The sequence below is a fragment of the Watersipora subatra genome, chromosome 9, assembly GCF_963576615.1.
Source record: "Watersipora subatra chromosome 9, tzWatSuba1.1, whole genome shotgun sequence".
NCBI lineage: Eukaryota > Metazoa > Bryozoa > Gymnolaemata > Cheilostomatida > Watersiporidae > Watersipora > Watersipora subatra.
Genome location: NC_088716.1, coordinates 8,615,733 through 8,633,197, shown reverse-complemented (window position 1 = coordinate 8,633,197; position 17,465 = coordinate 8,615,733). Strand labels below are relative to the sequence as shown.

The 17,465-nt window shown below is 36.2% G+C and overlaps 1 protein-coding gene across 1 annotated transcript in view; it reads right to left on the bottom strand.

Annotated features, from left to right (window-relative positions):
- The window catches only part of LOC137404505 (glutamine-dependent NAD(+) synthetase-like), a 42,025-nt gene that overhangs the window by 19,537 nt on the left and 5,023 nt on the right, over positions 1–17,465 (bottom strand). Inside the window, exons 2-10 of the mRNA XM_068090731.1 lie at positions 17,127–17,187; positions 14,641–14,757; positions 12,809–12,956; positions 11,859–11,995; positions 11,005–11,122; positions 9,870–10,001; positions 5,991–6,190; positions 2,561–2,712; positions 323–491 (exon numbers count right to left, since the gene is read on the bottom strand). Of these exons, the coding sequence (XP_067946832.1) occupies positions 323–491; positions 2,561–2,712; positions 5,991–6,190; positions 9,870–10,001; positions 11,005–11,122; positions 11,859–11,995; positions 12,809–12,956; positions 14,641–14,757; positions 17,127–17,187 (1,234 nt within the window). The remainder of the gene's footprint in view (positions 1–322; positions 492–2,560; positions 2,713–5,990; positions 6,191–9,869; positions 10,002–11,004; positions 11,123–11,858; positions 11,996–12,808; positions 12,957–14,640; positions 14,758–17,126; positions 17,188–17,465) is intronic.

Genomic DNA, 17,465 nt, shown 5'->3' with positions numbered 1-17,465 from the left:
GCTCTTATTATAGTAAAAATTGTTATTTTCAATCTTGACGGTGTCAAGGTTATGATAAAGTAAAAACTATGTGAAAATCTTTCAAGACACAGTTTGCTATACAACTAATAGTATACGCACAATCTCATACTAATCTGGAAACTGAAATTCTAAATAAAAGGAGTGAACTAACATTAATGTATGCATTCATGGAGTTATCTGCTCTCTATAATGTTTGACTAGTTTTGCGAACACTATTTTGCCTCCAACTCTATACCATTCGAGTGCAACAAAATAGACGATTTCAATAAAGACACCCCACAATTAGGTTAATGAAGCAAACCTGCCAATTTGAGCAGCGAGACGGCTTGCCAGGCAGCGTGTTTGTTCCGAGCTGTTCGCGGAAGCCATGTAGACCGTAGTAAAAAGGAGACTGCAGAGCTGTTTGGGACTCGTCGGCACAAATGTATCATCTCCCAGAATTCTCCTTAAATCCTTTATGACTGGCTCAACTGACAAAAATAATGAATCCATAAACACAGGATGCTAACTGTCGGCTAACTCCTATCTATCACTTGCAAGGAAATTAGAAATAACAGCATTAGAAATAAAAATTTTGAATAAAATATTTTTAGTCCAATTATTATAATCATGGTATAATGTAGGCTGATATTTCCATAGTGACAAAAGACTACTTTGGTTATCAGAGGAGTGAATACTCAAGCAACAAATTAAGTTTATAATAGTAGGTAGACAGGAGAGGTTTAGACACTCAACAAAAATAAAGAGAGGACAACAACTGAAATTAATTAACAGTGGTAGTGGTAGAGCTGGTGTTTCGTTTGTTTCATAAAATACACAGAATAACTAACTGATCAAACACCAGTATATGGTTGAGATAGAACCATTCTTATCAGACAAAAAGGAAGGAATCAATAACGTCAGAGAATTTAAAATTAACCATATTTCATATTTTAGTCTTAGTGGCTAGATATGCACCTGCAAAAGTTGAAAGACTGAAATTCTTGATACCAATAACAGACTGAGTACTGTGTACTATAGAGGTAAGCAGATAGAAACCAAAATTAATCTAAATGTTCATATTTGACACAAAGCTAGTCGAGTTTGAAATGAGTGGTATTTTCATTTGAATCAGAGAACCTCTCCACTGAATACATATAAAATTTGACGCTTGGAGTAAATTTTTGTCTCAGCACACAAAGTAATTTTTTACCTATTACGTGGTAAATCAGCATATCTGTACGCAGTTCACCTTTCATAGTGTGGTTCTCCGAGTCTTACATAATATTAGACAGTGCTTCATACTATAAATATTTTTAAATTACCAGTATATATCCTTAAAAAACTGGTGCTAGTGGTAGTAGTGGCAGAAAAGATAGGCAAGGCTTTTGTAAAAATTCAAACAACGAATAATAAATGATAAAAAACAATGGCCAATCACATTCAGATAAATTCTATGAAATGTCGCTGAAGTCATTTATCATGAAGTGAGTGAAAGTGATGCATATAAAGAAGCCCATGAGTGACAGTAGAAAGGCTAAATATAATTATTAAAAGTTGACTTGCAACAAAATTCACATTGCAGTTATTTGGTATCAAAAGATTCACCATGTCTTACTCTGTTGTGTTGTAGGTGCAAAATATGTGGAAATGTGATTACAAGATCTTAAAAGCTCAAAAACGAACAGTTGATCGCAGCCATCACGAAACCGCCGTAGATCAGAATCAAATATAACTTTTAAATATACCATATATAAAAACAAAACTTTCTGCATAAATCAAGTTAATTTACAGTTCACAAACTAAACTAGACTAGCTTCTCATTACTAATGCAAAATAAGCTTACACGTAGACCATTTCCGGTATTGCTGCGGCTCAACCTCCATTCACCTACCTTAAATGTAAATGTCATTTGACAGCCAAATTTTTTTTTATTATTCTATTTATTTAAATAGTTTCTTACATAAAATATAATTTTTTACATTGAGCTTTTTACATTAAGTTATGTAATGCATTAGTCATGTTACCTTGAGACCCTATTGTTGAGCTTCTGAGCTGTGAATGAATTAAATGGAATGCAATGCATCCTATAAAGAATATTTGCTTCAACATATGAATGTTTAGACATACGAAGCAAATATCGGAAGGGATTAACATCATATATCGAGGTTTGACTGCAATTAAACAAACATGTGAAAAGCAGCTGCTAGGTGAACAAGGGGAGATGACTCCAAGTGCTCACTGCTTTATTTTGAGGCGAATATATTTTAGTGAATAACAAAAGAATCAAAAGTGGCAACTGCATCCTCTGCAATTCAACCATCCAATCAGAGTCGAGCTTAAGTGGCACCTGATAGACAGGACAAAGCTTCCTATGTTAGAAGTCTTGATTAGGTCATCACATGGCCTGCCTTCAAGTTTGAGATACACCTTACCCCACCTAACATGCAATATATACATACGAAATCACAGTCTAAAGACTAGTGAATTGTGTTTAGTTGTGACCAAAAACTAAAACACCAATCGACCTCTGGCTAATTCTTATTACTAATTTTATTACCTCCAGCATGGAAGGCTTCATGGAGACGGCAGCACAAGCAGAAGACTATACACGCAGTGGATGAGCTGTCTATTCCTCCACTCAGTGGGAGAAGAAAACCGGACTGCTGCGACCGCCGGAGGTAGTCCCAGAGCCAGAGCGATGGGCCATGGCTAAAAAATTGACATACAGGTGACACGCTAGAGCAAGTCATTAGCTAGTCTCAAACTGTCATTTCATAGTTTAAATATGTGGTTGCATCAAAAAGGTCGATTTAATGAAAATAAGACCAATAAAAGGCTAAAACATCAGCTACAATTTGATGTCATTTTTGTCTTTGTAGACTAACCCTGTCCAGAGATATCTGCGTTTGAATGAGGCAATTTTTTACAAAGCTCAGACTCCAGCGGGTGATTCATTCGTGACGTAACTAGTGATACATCTGAAAAGAGTCCATGAGCGATAAATATAAGATCGCTTTATTAGCCAATCGTCGGCACGAAGTTTTTATATAGGTCATAATAAATGTTATCACTCGTAAAACGCGTAGTCTTTGATCTCAGATTTAAGGATTTTACTCTATTGTTAGATCGCATCGACATCGATATTTACTAAATTTATTAACATCGTTACTTTAATGAATTACTTAGGCGACACATTTTATTGACGAACAACAGAATTGGAAAAATGCTTCCAGTTCCTGCAAAGGTGACTCGTGAGTTTTCTGAGCATCAAGTGGTCAATGTTTGTGACAGACAGCTTATAGTTAGAGCTGACAGGCGGCAGCAGCGTTATGCTACAGAGGAAGATAAGAGAATGGAATTAAATTTATCTTTTAATTTGAGTCTCCTATAGATATACTGTTATGTTTACATTCAGATTATATTTCCCTGTTTGAGGCTATAATGTAATTTCCTGTGCGCGCGTGCGAGATACAGATGCACACTTGCACAATGAGTTCTTGACGGCTTCTTTTTAATCCATAACATCTAGCAATACAATGGCTTAGATTGATGAATGCCCATATACAAAAGGTAACAAATTTAGTGCTCATGAATATATTTCCTAATTAATAGAATTATAACTTTTTGCTATCACCAATATTCGTTTTATAATTTTTTTTCGTTTCACCTAGCTATATTTGCTTCAAATTTTCTTTGGTAGTTTTAGCTTGTGAATTAGATTTATGATCAGACTTTAGACGTTCACTTCTCACTTGTAGAAAGTGAGGAAAATCGATTGATCAATGCACATCTTTAACTTCCAGAACCAAAGCTTCAAATCGTTGGCTTGGCGTACTTATGCTTTTGTTAAACATTTATTCATGTTTAAAATTACACTCGCAATCTATCTAACTCCCAATTTGAAAGCTTTCAGGAGATACCTGTTGAAATGACATATCTGTGAATGACATATATTTATTGCATTTGTTTTATTGATTACAGGATGTTTATGTGATCCCACCGGCAAGCAGCTTTGTCAGTGTGGAAACTGCCATAAATGGGAAAAAGAGACTTGAATGTGTGCTGCATAAACCATGATGTTTTGTTTGAGTTTGCTGCAGTAGATGAATTTGTCTTATTTGTATCAGCTGAAACTATGTGAGTGGCCACGACTTGGATTGATATTTTTAATAAAAGCTTTATGCCAAGATGAAAATTTTTTGCTTGTAAAAATTATATAATAAAATAATATTGTTGAAGATAATGAATGCAAAACATGATTTGCAGAACATATTGAATACATTATAGCCCTGTTATCATCTGTGCTGAAATCTTCTCTGATAGATGGATTTATGAAGTGTAATCAGAGCTGAATTGACAGGTACTTTTGAATAGTACTCAATTCCAACTGACCAAATATTAAGTTAAACACTTTTATGCTCTACCCTACCCGACTAAGTGAAAACAGGTGAGTCCACAAACCGCCAACCAGGTGCAATAATGGCTTTAGTAATCCTTTGGCAGAATCGATGGGTTGATTGATTTCAACAAACTTGACGATTTTCGTTCACTATTACAGTCAACTCATAAAAAACATTCGTTTTGTACTTGAATTAACTAATTGGATGAACCAGTAAAATTTTCTACAAATTGGTACTAATAATGACTAAATATGTAACATAGACTATACATGACTTTCTGGGATGCAGTTGGTTTCACTATATATTTGAACATATTATTTCCAAAGATGGCGGCTTACCTATTTTATTTAGTAGCTAGTTTCCGGTGTGTGTGTAGCAACTGAGAACTTAGCTGATACAGAGGCCGTGATGAAATAAGCTAACTTAAAAACCTAATTACCGTAGACCGGTAGAACTGATAGTCTGTACTCAAATGTTTACACAGCATTTAGAGGAAGTTAATATGGCAAGGTTATAATTTCCTTTATTTGAGGCGTTTGACACATTCATAATTATGTATCTGTAACTAGATTAAAAATTTTATTCTAGCCAACATGAGCAAATGCAAAATAAAATATATGCCAATAGAGCCGCGTAGGACCAGACTTTTATCGCAATAGCCGATGTAAATACCAGAGATAGAGAGAGGTTGTATCACTAGTTACATCATTTTGGGCAAGACAAGATTGCCTAGCACAACAAACAACATATCAACTGACTGACAAAAAAATTCTTTTTTCCTACTCTGTTGTGTTGTAGGTGCAAAATATGTGGAAATGTGATTACAAGCTCTTAAAAGCTCAAAAACGATGTTAGCCTATTTCATTAACACTTTTTTCAACCTAACTCGGCAAGAAAGTTCGAACAATACCGTCTTCGTAAAAATTTAATTTCCCTTGTTTGAAGCGTTTGAAACATTCATAATAATGTATCTGTAGCAGGATTTAATATTTTATTTTAGCCAACATGAGCAAATACAAAATAAAATATATGCCAATAGAGCCGCGTAGGACTAGACTTTTATCGCATTAGCCGACGTGAATACGAGAGATAGAGACAGGTTGTATCATGTGTTACATCATTTTGGGCAAGTCTGGGCATGTTTTTTGGCGTGAGCGTTTTTATTGCGATGAATTTTTAAAAATTTTAATCTTCAACTATTTTGACAATGAGATCACCTAACACAACAAACAACATATCAACTGATAGACAAAAAAAATACTTTCTTTTAAAATCAACTCAAATTTGACACAACCACATCTTTAATATGTAGTTGCACGCTATTGAAATGAGCTTGACAGTGTTGGATGCAAGAAGGGAACAGATATCATAGATAGTAGGATTGGAACTAAACAAGTTATTTAAGGACAACCGGTTTGTTTGCAGAGGAAAGAAATGAATAAATTGATAATCTGAATCTTAAACATTAGGCAAGCGAACAAAACAGAAATCCAAAACTACTTGTGAAGAACAAAAATGATAAGAACCAAGGGAAGAAGATAAATGCAAAAATAAAAAGCTAAGTGCAATATATGACCTTGATCTTACCTGATCTCCTGAGCAGGTGTGAGAAGCTCCCAAGCCTGCCTTTCCAAGTACACAGGAACAGTAGGATCCTCAGGCCCTAGTGTGAAATCCACCTCTACACGAGGGAAGCTCTCAGAACGGGTGGCCATAATACATCTCGACTTCACATAGTTTCTGTAAGACCTGATATCCTCTAAGTCTACCGTAGCTCCAATTGTGACCTAAAATATAGTGACAGCAGACTAGAGTTGAAACGACAATAAAGCTTTCTTTGGACGACATGCTAACATCCATGATGGGAAGGGGCGTGGCCTCCACATATGCATTTTACTTGCATTGTTGACAGTTGCTGCCTTCGTTGATATACCACAAGTAATCTAAATTTTTTGGTGTAAAACGTACAGCTCGTACTTTAAAAATCAGGTTCTGTGTCATGGAACTTTACCTTTTTCGGAACCCTAGCCCTGGTTCTGATTAACTGCAAAAAATGAGGGACCGCTGTACTTGGTTCGCGGCATTGTATTACTTAAAACAACAGTCTTATTAATCTTTCTGTCAGAAAGGAGATTTGCAGCTAAAAATATTCTGGAGACTGTTATTCACTCATACAGACTTTCACAAACAACAAGCGTCCAACAGTGTGTGTTTTCCATAACTAGTTGTTAATATAATTCTTATTTGTTCATACAATTGTCAAATTTGTGTGGACCCACTCCCCTCTCCTTGTCACACATGATGAAATGGTGATAATGAACACAAATATACAACATGCTGAGGCCGTGAAGGTCAACTTCAAAGTTGGGAAGGACGATGTATTCAGAGAAAGAGATGAATAGATTAGAATTCAATGACAGCAGTGCTAAAAAGCAGCTAATATTACAGCTCATCTGGAGTTTTTACAGAATTCTAGAATCCCTAGCAAGTTAAGTGCTAATGTAAAAAGACTACCACAAAATCTAAAACCTGTATTTATTGCTGATATCAAGTGTATGTTTTCTAGCTGTTTGCCCGCTGTTAGTAAGAGTTGTCTTACTCTTATCTAACTACAATCTATGTATCTCAGAGTTTGTCGTCCGCTGTCTGTCTGTCAGGTTATAGCGATAAAGTTTTAGCAATGAAAATCTTCTTGATACTGGATTTCAACTCGTACTGGATTTGAACTCACGACATTCAAATCACCAGTCTGCTAGCAAATGTGCGTATAACTACAAGGCTAAGCAGATCTTATCATATATTGTATACCCTTTTTGCAATTGCACACGCTACATGTGCACTTTTATTATTAATTACATGTAATACAGTGCGCCCTTGGGTTGCGATGCCTCCGTTGTACGATTTTTTCACCTTGCAAAGTGGAACACGATGTTTTTCCTCTCCACCATAAAATAAAGAAAATTTTTCGTGACTTTTTTCACCATACGATATCAACAGAAAATTCTCTCAAAATTAAAATTTGACAGTCAGTGTACTGATTACGTCAGAATAACAAAGATGCCGATATACTATTCGCCGAAATCACTCTCATAACAACTGAAAGAAATACGATGCTCACGCGCTCTCTATCTTATTATTCGTTATAGTGACAATGAAACTAAAAACTGAATGGCAATAGAATTTTAGCCGAAGACAAAGCTGAAGTTAAGTTTAGTGAAATACATACTAAAACTTAGCTTTAAGTATGTATTTAGTAAGCTAAATTCAACGTTTATGTTAAACACCTGTCTCGAAAGTAAAAACTCCTTATGGTATGTAGTACATTGTGGATCATAACCACTAAAGTTGCTGTAGGTACTGTAGTTATTAAGGTTAAAGGTTGACTTGCAACAAAATTCGCATTACAATTATTTGGTATCATAAGATTCACCGTGTCTTACTCTGTTGTGTTGTAGGTGCAAAGTATATGAGAATGTCATTACAAGCTCTTAAAAGCAAAAAAACGAACAGTTAATCGCAGCCACACGAGACTGCCGTAGTTTGGATTCGCTTTCCAAAACGGCTCAAATGGGACGTAGTTGTTACAGGATGGTTTCTGTTTACACTTTCACGCAACCTCATTCGTCGAAATATTTTCACAAATATACTTCACGCATTCAATAAAACCATGTCTATTGTTCTTACGCGTATGTTTTATCGTCATTATAATGCTGTCACTTTTAGCACTGATATCTTATAACTTACCGTAAAAAACCGTTAAACTTTTTAACCTTAGCTCGAAGGAGTACATATCATTGTCTGATAATCATGACGAGCCTGTTGGATACCTGTGATAATCGAAAAGTGCTGCAAAAACTATTTGCGAAGTATTGGGTCATGTGATCAGATTATGGCTTGACGATTGAATAATGCCGAAACAAAACTGTAAAGTAGCGAGCATCTATATTTGATACGGGATCTTCGGTAAAACCGTCATAGTCTTTGTTAAGAAAAGTCATAACCGTCATAAGTCTTTGTTCTTGGTCAACCGTCAAGTGTTTGTCATAAACTAGTGCTACGACAAGTTTTATATTGAGCTTTTTATTGGCCTTTCAATTCACGTGAGAACATCACGTGACAAGACGATAACCAAACTGTAATGAATACGTCAGATAAATAAACAGATTCCAATCTATGGCGGCTTTTCGTTTTTGGGCTTTTAAGAGCTGGTAATCCCATTTCCACATATTTAGCACCTACAACACAACAGAGTAAGACATGGTGAATCTTTTGATATCAAATAACTGTAATGTGAATTTTGTTGCAAGTCAACTTTTAACATATTATTTTATTAATTTTTAATATGTACACTATGCATATAAAATTTTGATGATTTTTAAGAAGTGTTTAAACCATAACTGCTACGCACAACTTTTAATTGCACGCACTTCAGTAAATCAGACACACTGATTCCGATTTTGAACTCAAAATAAAGATTGGTCCACTAACTTTCAGAGTATTGAAGGCTTTTTTACAGCACTTTAAAATCGATCTCGAAAACAACACAATCAGCACAACAAGCTCCGCCCATAAATATTTGACGTAGCCTAGCCTTTTGGGAACGGAAGTTAGGGATGCTTAGTCCCTGCAATGTTAGCAATGGTAAATAGCTTGTCTACCTTTCAGAAAAGACAGATTAACTTGAAGGCTGAATTTAGATAATAATGGGTTTTAAGATACCCATCTCTATTATTCTAAATCGGACTAAACATCTCTAACTTCCGTTCTTAAAAAGCTAGGCTACGTCAAATATTTATGGGCGGAGCTTGTTATGAAGATTGTGTTGTTTTCGAGTCTGATATTGAAATGCTTTCAATATAAAAAAAAGCCTTCATGACTTTGAAAGTTAGTGGACCAATCTTTATTTTGAGTACAAAATCGGAATCAGTGTGTCTGATTTACCTACACACAATATGATAAAAGTTGTACGTGGCAGTTATGGTTTAAATTAGATAATTGCTATGGGTTTCTATACCCGTCTATACGACATTTTTGCCTTACAAGGCTAACACCGAAATGAATTAAAATCATATAATTGTATGCCAAATCATTTTTTATTGTAATTGTAGCAAAACAGACTTTCTTTAGTCATTACTAGCTAATTATTTCACATTAAAACACCTTTACAACTGTTTTATTTTTTCTCATAATTTGTTTCAGCTGCACAAAACACTTTTTTCATGATATCAAATTCAAAAGTTACAGTTTGAACACCTTCAGACATTTTTTTTGCTTAATTTATTTGAACTTCATAAAACACTTTTTTTATGATATAAAGTTTGAAAGTTAAAATGGTTGTTATATAATAAATCAAAATAAATTTTCTGTGCAAAGATTTTTTTATTACCCGGGCGACGCCAGGCATTCAACTAGTATATATATATATAAGTCTAACAGGAAATGATGATAGAAGGCCGGCCTACTTACTACTTCCTGCAAAGAGAACTGAGGTCCCTGGGCTATCACATCTCCATTGAGATAGATACAGGACTTTCCATCGTAACAGACTCTCTCCCCATCGCAGCCAAGCAGATTAGCAAAGACATATACACCGCCTGCCTGAGGTAACAAACTTGAGTTGAGACATGAGCGAGAGAGGACAATGTTATACATCTTCTTAGCAAACTTATATTGGCATGCTGTCATACCTACAATCTGTATTTACAATTTACAATCCCCTAATTAAGTTTAGTTGAACTCGAAAAGAAAATAATATTTTTAAAAAAAAATTTGGCAAGAAAACAAGCTCCCATTGCTGTATACTTGTAAAAAAGTTGTCAATATATGTAAAGACATGTCTTAGCATTGTCACTGGCACTTATAAAATAAGGAAGAGGAAGCGCCTCTCAGAGGATGAGACTAAAAATAAGTATTTGCTAGTACTATAATCCATCACTACTTGGCACTCCAGCTTTCCTGGCTTTAGTATGTCATGGGGTAAAATTATTTATTAAAAATTAAAGAAAATAAATCAAAAAACTAAAATACATAATTGTCTCTCATTTTCCAAACATGTAACTCCTCCTTACAAAAAATCCCGTTAATTCCAAACACGAATATTCATACCAGATCAATGCATAAGCCCATATTAAGGCATAAGTGCATTCTCTGGCTTAAAATACTGGACCTGAAGTTGAATGAAAAAAACTTCTATTTATTTACTTATTATGCAGTATATGAAACTCACACAACAAATACAATAAGTTTAGAAAGCAGATTAAGTGTTCTGGTGTTAAAAGTATGACTCATACTTTAAAAATTGGTTTCTATTTCACAGATTTTCCCTTTTTAGGGCATCGGTCCTTGTTAACTGCAAAAGATAGTGATTACTGTATATACTGCGGCAATTTGTAACCTGAGGGTTGAAGCTGACAGACTAACAGGTCAACCCAATCTAGAATGCTCATATTTTTGGCATGCTACTCACCTAGCAACCTGTGAGTACATTAATAGCACCCATTACCTATTCACCGCAGATATATCTTATCACAAAACCTCACAAGTATCATTTTATAGCAGTGACAGAGGTAGCCTCTGGTTCCAAACAGAAGAAGGACCATACCTTTCTCGTTGCACTAGTGATGAGCTCATCAAGGATGTGTCCCTTCCTCAGCTCATGGTGGCTTCCACTGCCATTTGTAAATATCTCAACCCCGTCGAGTCCCATCTGAATGTGATGACTGGAAGAAGAGTCCATTACAACAGATTGTGATGTATATACTACCATAAGTAGTGACCAATCACTAGCATACTTGAGATACAGTCACAACCTTATCTGAGGTACAGTCACAACCTTATTTGAGGTACAGTCACAACCACATCTCAGATACAGTCACAACCTTATATGAGGTATATTCACCACCATATCTGAGGTACAGTCATCAACCCATCGAAGTACAGTCACAACCTTATCTGACGTACAGTCAACACCTCATGAGGTACAGTCACCACTATATCTGAGGTACAGTCACCACTATATCTGAGGTACAGTCACCACTACATCTGAGGTACAGTCACTAACCCATCGAAGTACAGTCACAACCTTATATGAGGTATATTCACCACCATATCTGAGGTACAGTCATCAACCCATCGAAGTACAGTCACAACCTTATCTGAAGTACAGTCACCACCATATCTGAGGTACAGTCATCAACCCATCGAAGTACAGTCACAAACCTATCTGAAGTACAGTCCACAGGTGTGGACTCCCATCTATATAAGTCCACACCTGATTTATGGTACTCTCACAACATCATCTGAGTTACAGTAGTGGTGGTAGTAGCAGGAGTGGGCTATGCAAAAGATACAATTTATTGGTGTGTTTAGCCAGACCTGTATCTTCTTTTCTCACACAACAGTCATGACATTGAAATTTCCAATATAGGATAAGCTGACAAATGAAATAGAACAAACCTGTCGGAGGTCCACAACTCCTCACATATCTCACTGCCGAGACATGTGTCTCTGGTTGAAATCAGTCCATCCCCTATAGGAACTGTCTTCTGCCCTGTTAGTCTGCTTATAATGCCAGGTAGGTAATGATCTTCAACCTGCGTAAACAAGCCATATAACAAAACTTATGCAAGAGTTCATGACAGTGTCATTCCCTACACAGTTTAAGCCCCTATCCAGTTAAATGTGTAAATACATCTGATTAAAATCTTGTATATAAATCAAATAAACCAGTAATATTATATTTCAAAAATTTGCACTGATCTCCCATTAAATTCCCTTCTTTTTATCAAGCTGATATTTTTCCATGTGTTCACTTCAACTTGTACAAAAATTGAAACATGCAAAAAATGACAGTATTTTGTGAAAATGTTTGGCTAAAACCTTTGACAATAACACGGAAATAGTTTTAGAATGTTTAAATTATCTCTGCACCACAGCACGGCGCACTCGAGAAAGCATGCCATGTTTGATATCAATTTACAAATTTAGTCCAAGTAAAAACTTTCAGTTTACACACTGACGAAACTGCCACTCTAAGACAATTCATAAAAACTAACATAGTGTCTCAGAGTTGGAAAGCCATAAAACTAAAGAGTCGTGAAAATATATAATCATAAAGCTATAATGTCATAAAACTAAAAAGTCATAGGGTTAAACCACCACAGAGTTAGAGAGCTATATATCTACTGGATGCTTTAGTATCCTAGGCTTTGACAACTAAAGACTAGTTTACCATTTTAAGAATTCTTTTTTAATGACGTCACTCTAAAATAGTTTACTCAACTCAAACTAAAAAAACTTCAAATTGCATATAACATAGATGGAACTAAATATATTTTGCGCATGACTGTTAAGAAGATTTAACCTTGGAGCTGCTAAGCTCTAACAAAAATTCAATGATAACGTACCGTTCTCCGCCCTGCCCAGCCTGTGAACCATCGCGGCTCCCTGTAGTTACCACAGTCACAGAGAGACATTTTAGGACGTATTAGCAGAACTCTCTTGTTGAATAAAAATACACGGCAATTGTAGCCCACATTCTTATGCATCACAGGCCTGCAAACAAACTAGGGGCATGAGAGACGACCACCTTAAGAAGAATATAGAACATGAACTATTAGGCTAGGAATAGTGCGAGCCCTCTGGTACAGTGAGAAAAACCTAACACTAAAAACCTAACTTACGATTGCCTCCTTGCTCTAAGGCTGATTTAAGCAAAGAAGCCTATAGCCAAGGATAGTAATGACAGCAACAATTCTATAATTGAATAAAACATTATAAAGAGTTGTTCACTCTTGGTTAGTGAAATGTGATAGATCAGACAACTCCTTTCTGTATTCAAACTAATTTGAACATGCTCATTTTTGCTAATGGACCTACAGTGGTGAGCATAATCATGGGGACAATAATTTTCATGTTTTTTGTCATTTATGACATAAACTTAATTTTTTATTATCTCAGACCATACATACTGTACTGATTTGAGAAGCTTTTTAGACACCAAAATATTGTCAAGAAATACAATCATTTATTGGGCCCTCATTGTATCCTATCCGGCTAGTCTCACGGTGATGGTGTAATCCCATTGCACCCGCTTGGTGTAAGGAATTTGCAAAAGCTCCCATCTATATACACAAGTTTCCAGGTATTCTGTGTAATTCTGCTGTGCGTTTCACAGCACACAAAGACACGACAAACTGATATAACATGCTGCTGAAGGTTTGAGTAGTTATTTGTAATAAGAATTAAATTTCAAAATACTTGCACATCTGTCTAAAAAGAAGCAAGAAATCATCATTCACTTGCATAGACAAGGAAAGTTGCAAAGAGTTATTGCAAAAAAGGTTAGTTGCACCAAGAATTAAATTTTGATGACCGCAAACCGTTGGATGGAAACTGGAGGGTAAAGTGTACTGATGAAGGACACACCAGAAAGGTGCAGTGTCACCCTAAAACACTCGCTACATGTGTCACCCTAGAACGCTTTCTACACGTGTCACCCTAGAACACTTTCTACACGTGTCACTCACAGATTAGCAAGACTCTTTTGATCGACTGCGAACTTACCAGTCCTCAGATAAGTAGAGGAGTTAGAGTATCAACTAGAACCCAACTGGTACTATCAGAAAATTCTTGCATGACAATGGTGTGTGAGATGCAAAGCAAAAAAGTAAGCCTTTTGTCAGAGAAAAGTACAATTGGCTAAGGAGCCCGTGATTGGACACTGCAACAGTGCCCACACAGCATTAATTTTTTTTAATTATCTACATATCTGTAATGACAATCGTGTTTTTCATTGGCCTGCACACAACTGCCAATTCTAAAGAAATTACTCAGTAACTTTTGTAATAAATTTATTTTTGAGGAACTGAGAAAAGCAAAAAGAACCTGATTAACAGGGTATATTTGTGGTGATTGGCCACCAACAACACTGGCAGCACCGTGTGTGTATTATCACTGTGTACCTTCAGACACAAAAGCAACTTAAAACTAAATGCCTTTCCTTAAATCCAATAGCGGGGATGGAACTCTGAACCCCCGACCCACTACTTGGCAATCAGTTGTTCAGAAGGCTAACTGCTATACCACTGCTTCTCCCTTTCATTAACTTGTATTCTCTCAAAACCCTTAGCTAAACTGAACTTCTTCAATGTCTTATTACCATGAACTTGTTACTTAAGGGTTGGAAACCATCTACTAAACACACAGACATCAGGTGAAGAGCAAAACCATTACTTACATGCCGATGTCTATGAGGATATCATGGCAGTCAGGGTGCTGAAGAATTTCGGCGAGGACCTCCCAAGAGTGGAGAAATGTGTCAGGCTCCAGGAAGTGGTCTCCACACCCGTAGCCTCTGTAAAACACTCCTACTACTGTTATACACAAGGAGCTGAACTTAGACCACCTACCAGGGCTCTAACATAGTGGGCCTTGAAGTGTCATAGTACACTGGACAACGCAAGCTGATGTTTTTGAAGTAAAAGTAGTAAATCAACTTACGACTTTTGCGACATACGTCTGTGGAAAGGTCAGGCAATTTAGAGCGAGGCGTAGCGTAAACCGTTCTTCGTTATTTTTGTTAAACTTTTTCGTTATTTTTTCGTAGAGGTGAACTTTTTTACCACACGATGTCAACAACAATTTCTTTCGAAATTAAAACTGGGCGATTTGTGTACTGATTATATACGTTATTAAGAGATATACGAAGCTTACCGTGTCGAGTTCAGTGGTATCCGTTATGGTAAAAACGGATTCGCAAACAGATAAATGATAAAATTTTAATCAAAAGTTTGAAGTTTACTAAAATACGTACTAAAACCTCCTTCAAGTATGTATTTAGTAAACTAAATTCATTTAAGATCAGAATCGACAGAATATACAGAATCGATTTACGTCCGAATCGTTTTACGACCGGCCGGAACCAAACGCAGTCGTTAGTCGATGACTACCTGTATTCCATATTGGTGTATTGAAAAACATTACAAAGTTCTTAAACCAAAGTGTAGTTTATAACACACCATACGCAATGACAAACCAGAAATTATTAACGCAAATGAATGCAAATGTACCAAACTTGCTGATTCCGTGTCGATAAAAGCAGCGTTAGTGAAATGTCCAGCCACGATTGGCTAATATTATTAAAGGTCTTTTGTTTTTCGGAAGATTCCCAAAATTATGAGCCCTCTTTTAGACTAACTCCATTTATGTCTGGTAAGATAAAAAACCGTTGTTGATAAAAACTTTAAACTAAATTTTTATGGTCTCTGTTTTATTGATGAACATAAACATCATGCATATCCACCTTTGTAACTAGCAAAGAGGCTTTCGGATTCCAAAAACATAGGAGGAACACGCTTGTGTTACACACGAGCCATTCTGATTCAAACTTCGCAGCCTCACAATTTTAGGAGAATTACAGAAGTTTGTTGTAATGATTTGGCCATGTTGAGTGTACCCTGAGATGGAGTAAAGTAGAATCCATTGACAGTTGCCAGACATGTCTGGCTACTGTCAATGGATTCTAGTAGTTTACAAATAGTTTAACATCTGATAATGAGCGAGCGGTTCGATGTTAGCTGAAAGAGTGTTATTAGATTGGTACATGGGCCAAAAGAATAATTAGTGTCTCAGTCATACATTATTGAAAGCAGCGGTGAAAGATAACTCCAAGTTTATGGATATGCGTAGGGCCAATAAATGCGTATTGAATACCTCAATCCACGATAGATATTCTGTCACAGGCACAACTCAGGGGTGCACGTGACAAATCTGAAAGCTCCTTAAAACAACATCATGATCTCCTTAGCCAAACTTCGTTGCACGACAGAGCGACCTTCCAAGTAGAAAGGATTTACCAAGGAGCCGATAAAAATCAACTTAAATCTTGTTCCCATCATATTTTATTTAAGAGCAAATACAGAATAGTTGTTTATAATCAAAAGTTTATTGGTTGTTGTAAGATGCATAGTTGAGATATATGTCCGTCGGTTCCTAATCTGTAACAAGATCATTTATTAAACTAATCTATGATGTCTGATTTTTTTGTGTTGATGAACATTGAAAGTAATAACTGTAGCGGTCACGCAAATCGTGTGTCAAGGTCGGCAACAACACTGGATGACTCAGCCTCATGTATCTGCAAATTTTTCACCATGTTTCTTACTTTGTTATACAATGGCACCATGTTTGTACAATCAGAACAACTCTCTTCTACCAGCAATATTTCTAGACAGGATCGACCTTTCAAATCGTATCAATCAAATTTGTCGAGTTTTGCTAAAGTGACGTCAGTCCAGAGCTATATCTTAATAGATATGCTAATGAAACGACTTGTCGATCGCATGATATCTTGAAACGTAATATTTGGGATAATCATTTTGGAACCATTTGGTCGATGTTGCATGTCGATGCGCAAATTTTGATGAAACATTGCAGACTTGATGAAATCAGTCTGTTAATTTTTGTCTGTAATTTTTGTCAATCTTTGCTAGAGCAATGCCGATCCAGGGGCACATTTCTATTGATCTTTCAATGTATGGTCCTTTCGCCAATCAAACTGGTGTCATGGACAGCCGCTTTATCTTAGAAAGTGTTTGGTGCATAAACATAGAGACAGCCTTTGTCTCCATACAAAGCCTGTCACTATAATTATTCTGTTATGAAAAGCTGTTGAGATAACCGGTAATAAATTTAATCAAATGAAATTGATTCAATATGACTTACGTAACCTCGAGCTCTGGTCCCAGCCTGTAGCGCGCGCCTAGCTCCTTAGCCTCCTTTATGCCTGTAATATTACGGAGAAGGTCTCGTAGACATACACCTTCACATAGCTACAAGCTTAGACGGCAAGCGTGTAGTCTACTGTAGTCGTGTAGTTGAATATCATAGGTGCACTGGAAGGACCAGTGCACCTATGATATTCAACTTTAGCTGATATAGGAACACGACAAACAACAGAGTTATCCTCACTTGTAAATAGATACAATTTATATATATAAGGTCCGCGGTGAGGTTTAAATTTCCATAAATTGACTCTTGAGCTGTCAGGTTACCAGTTAAAAC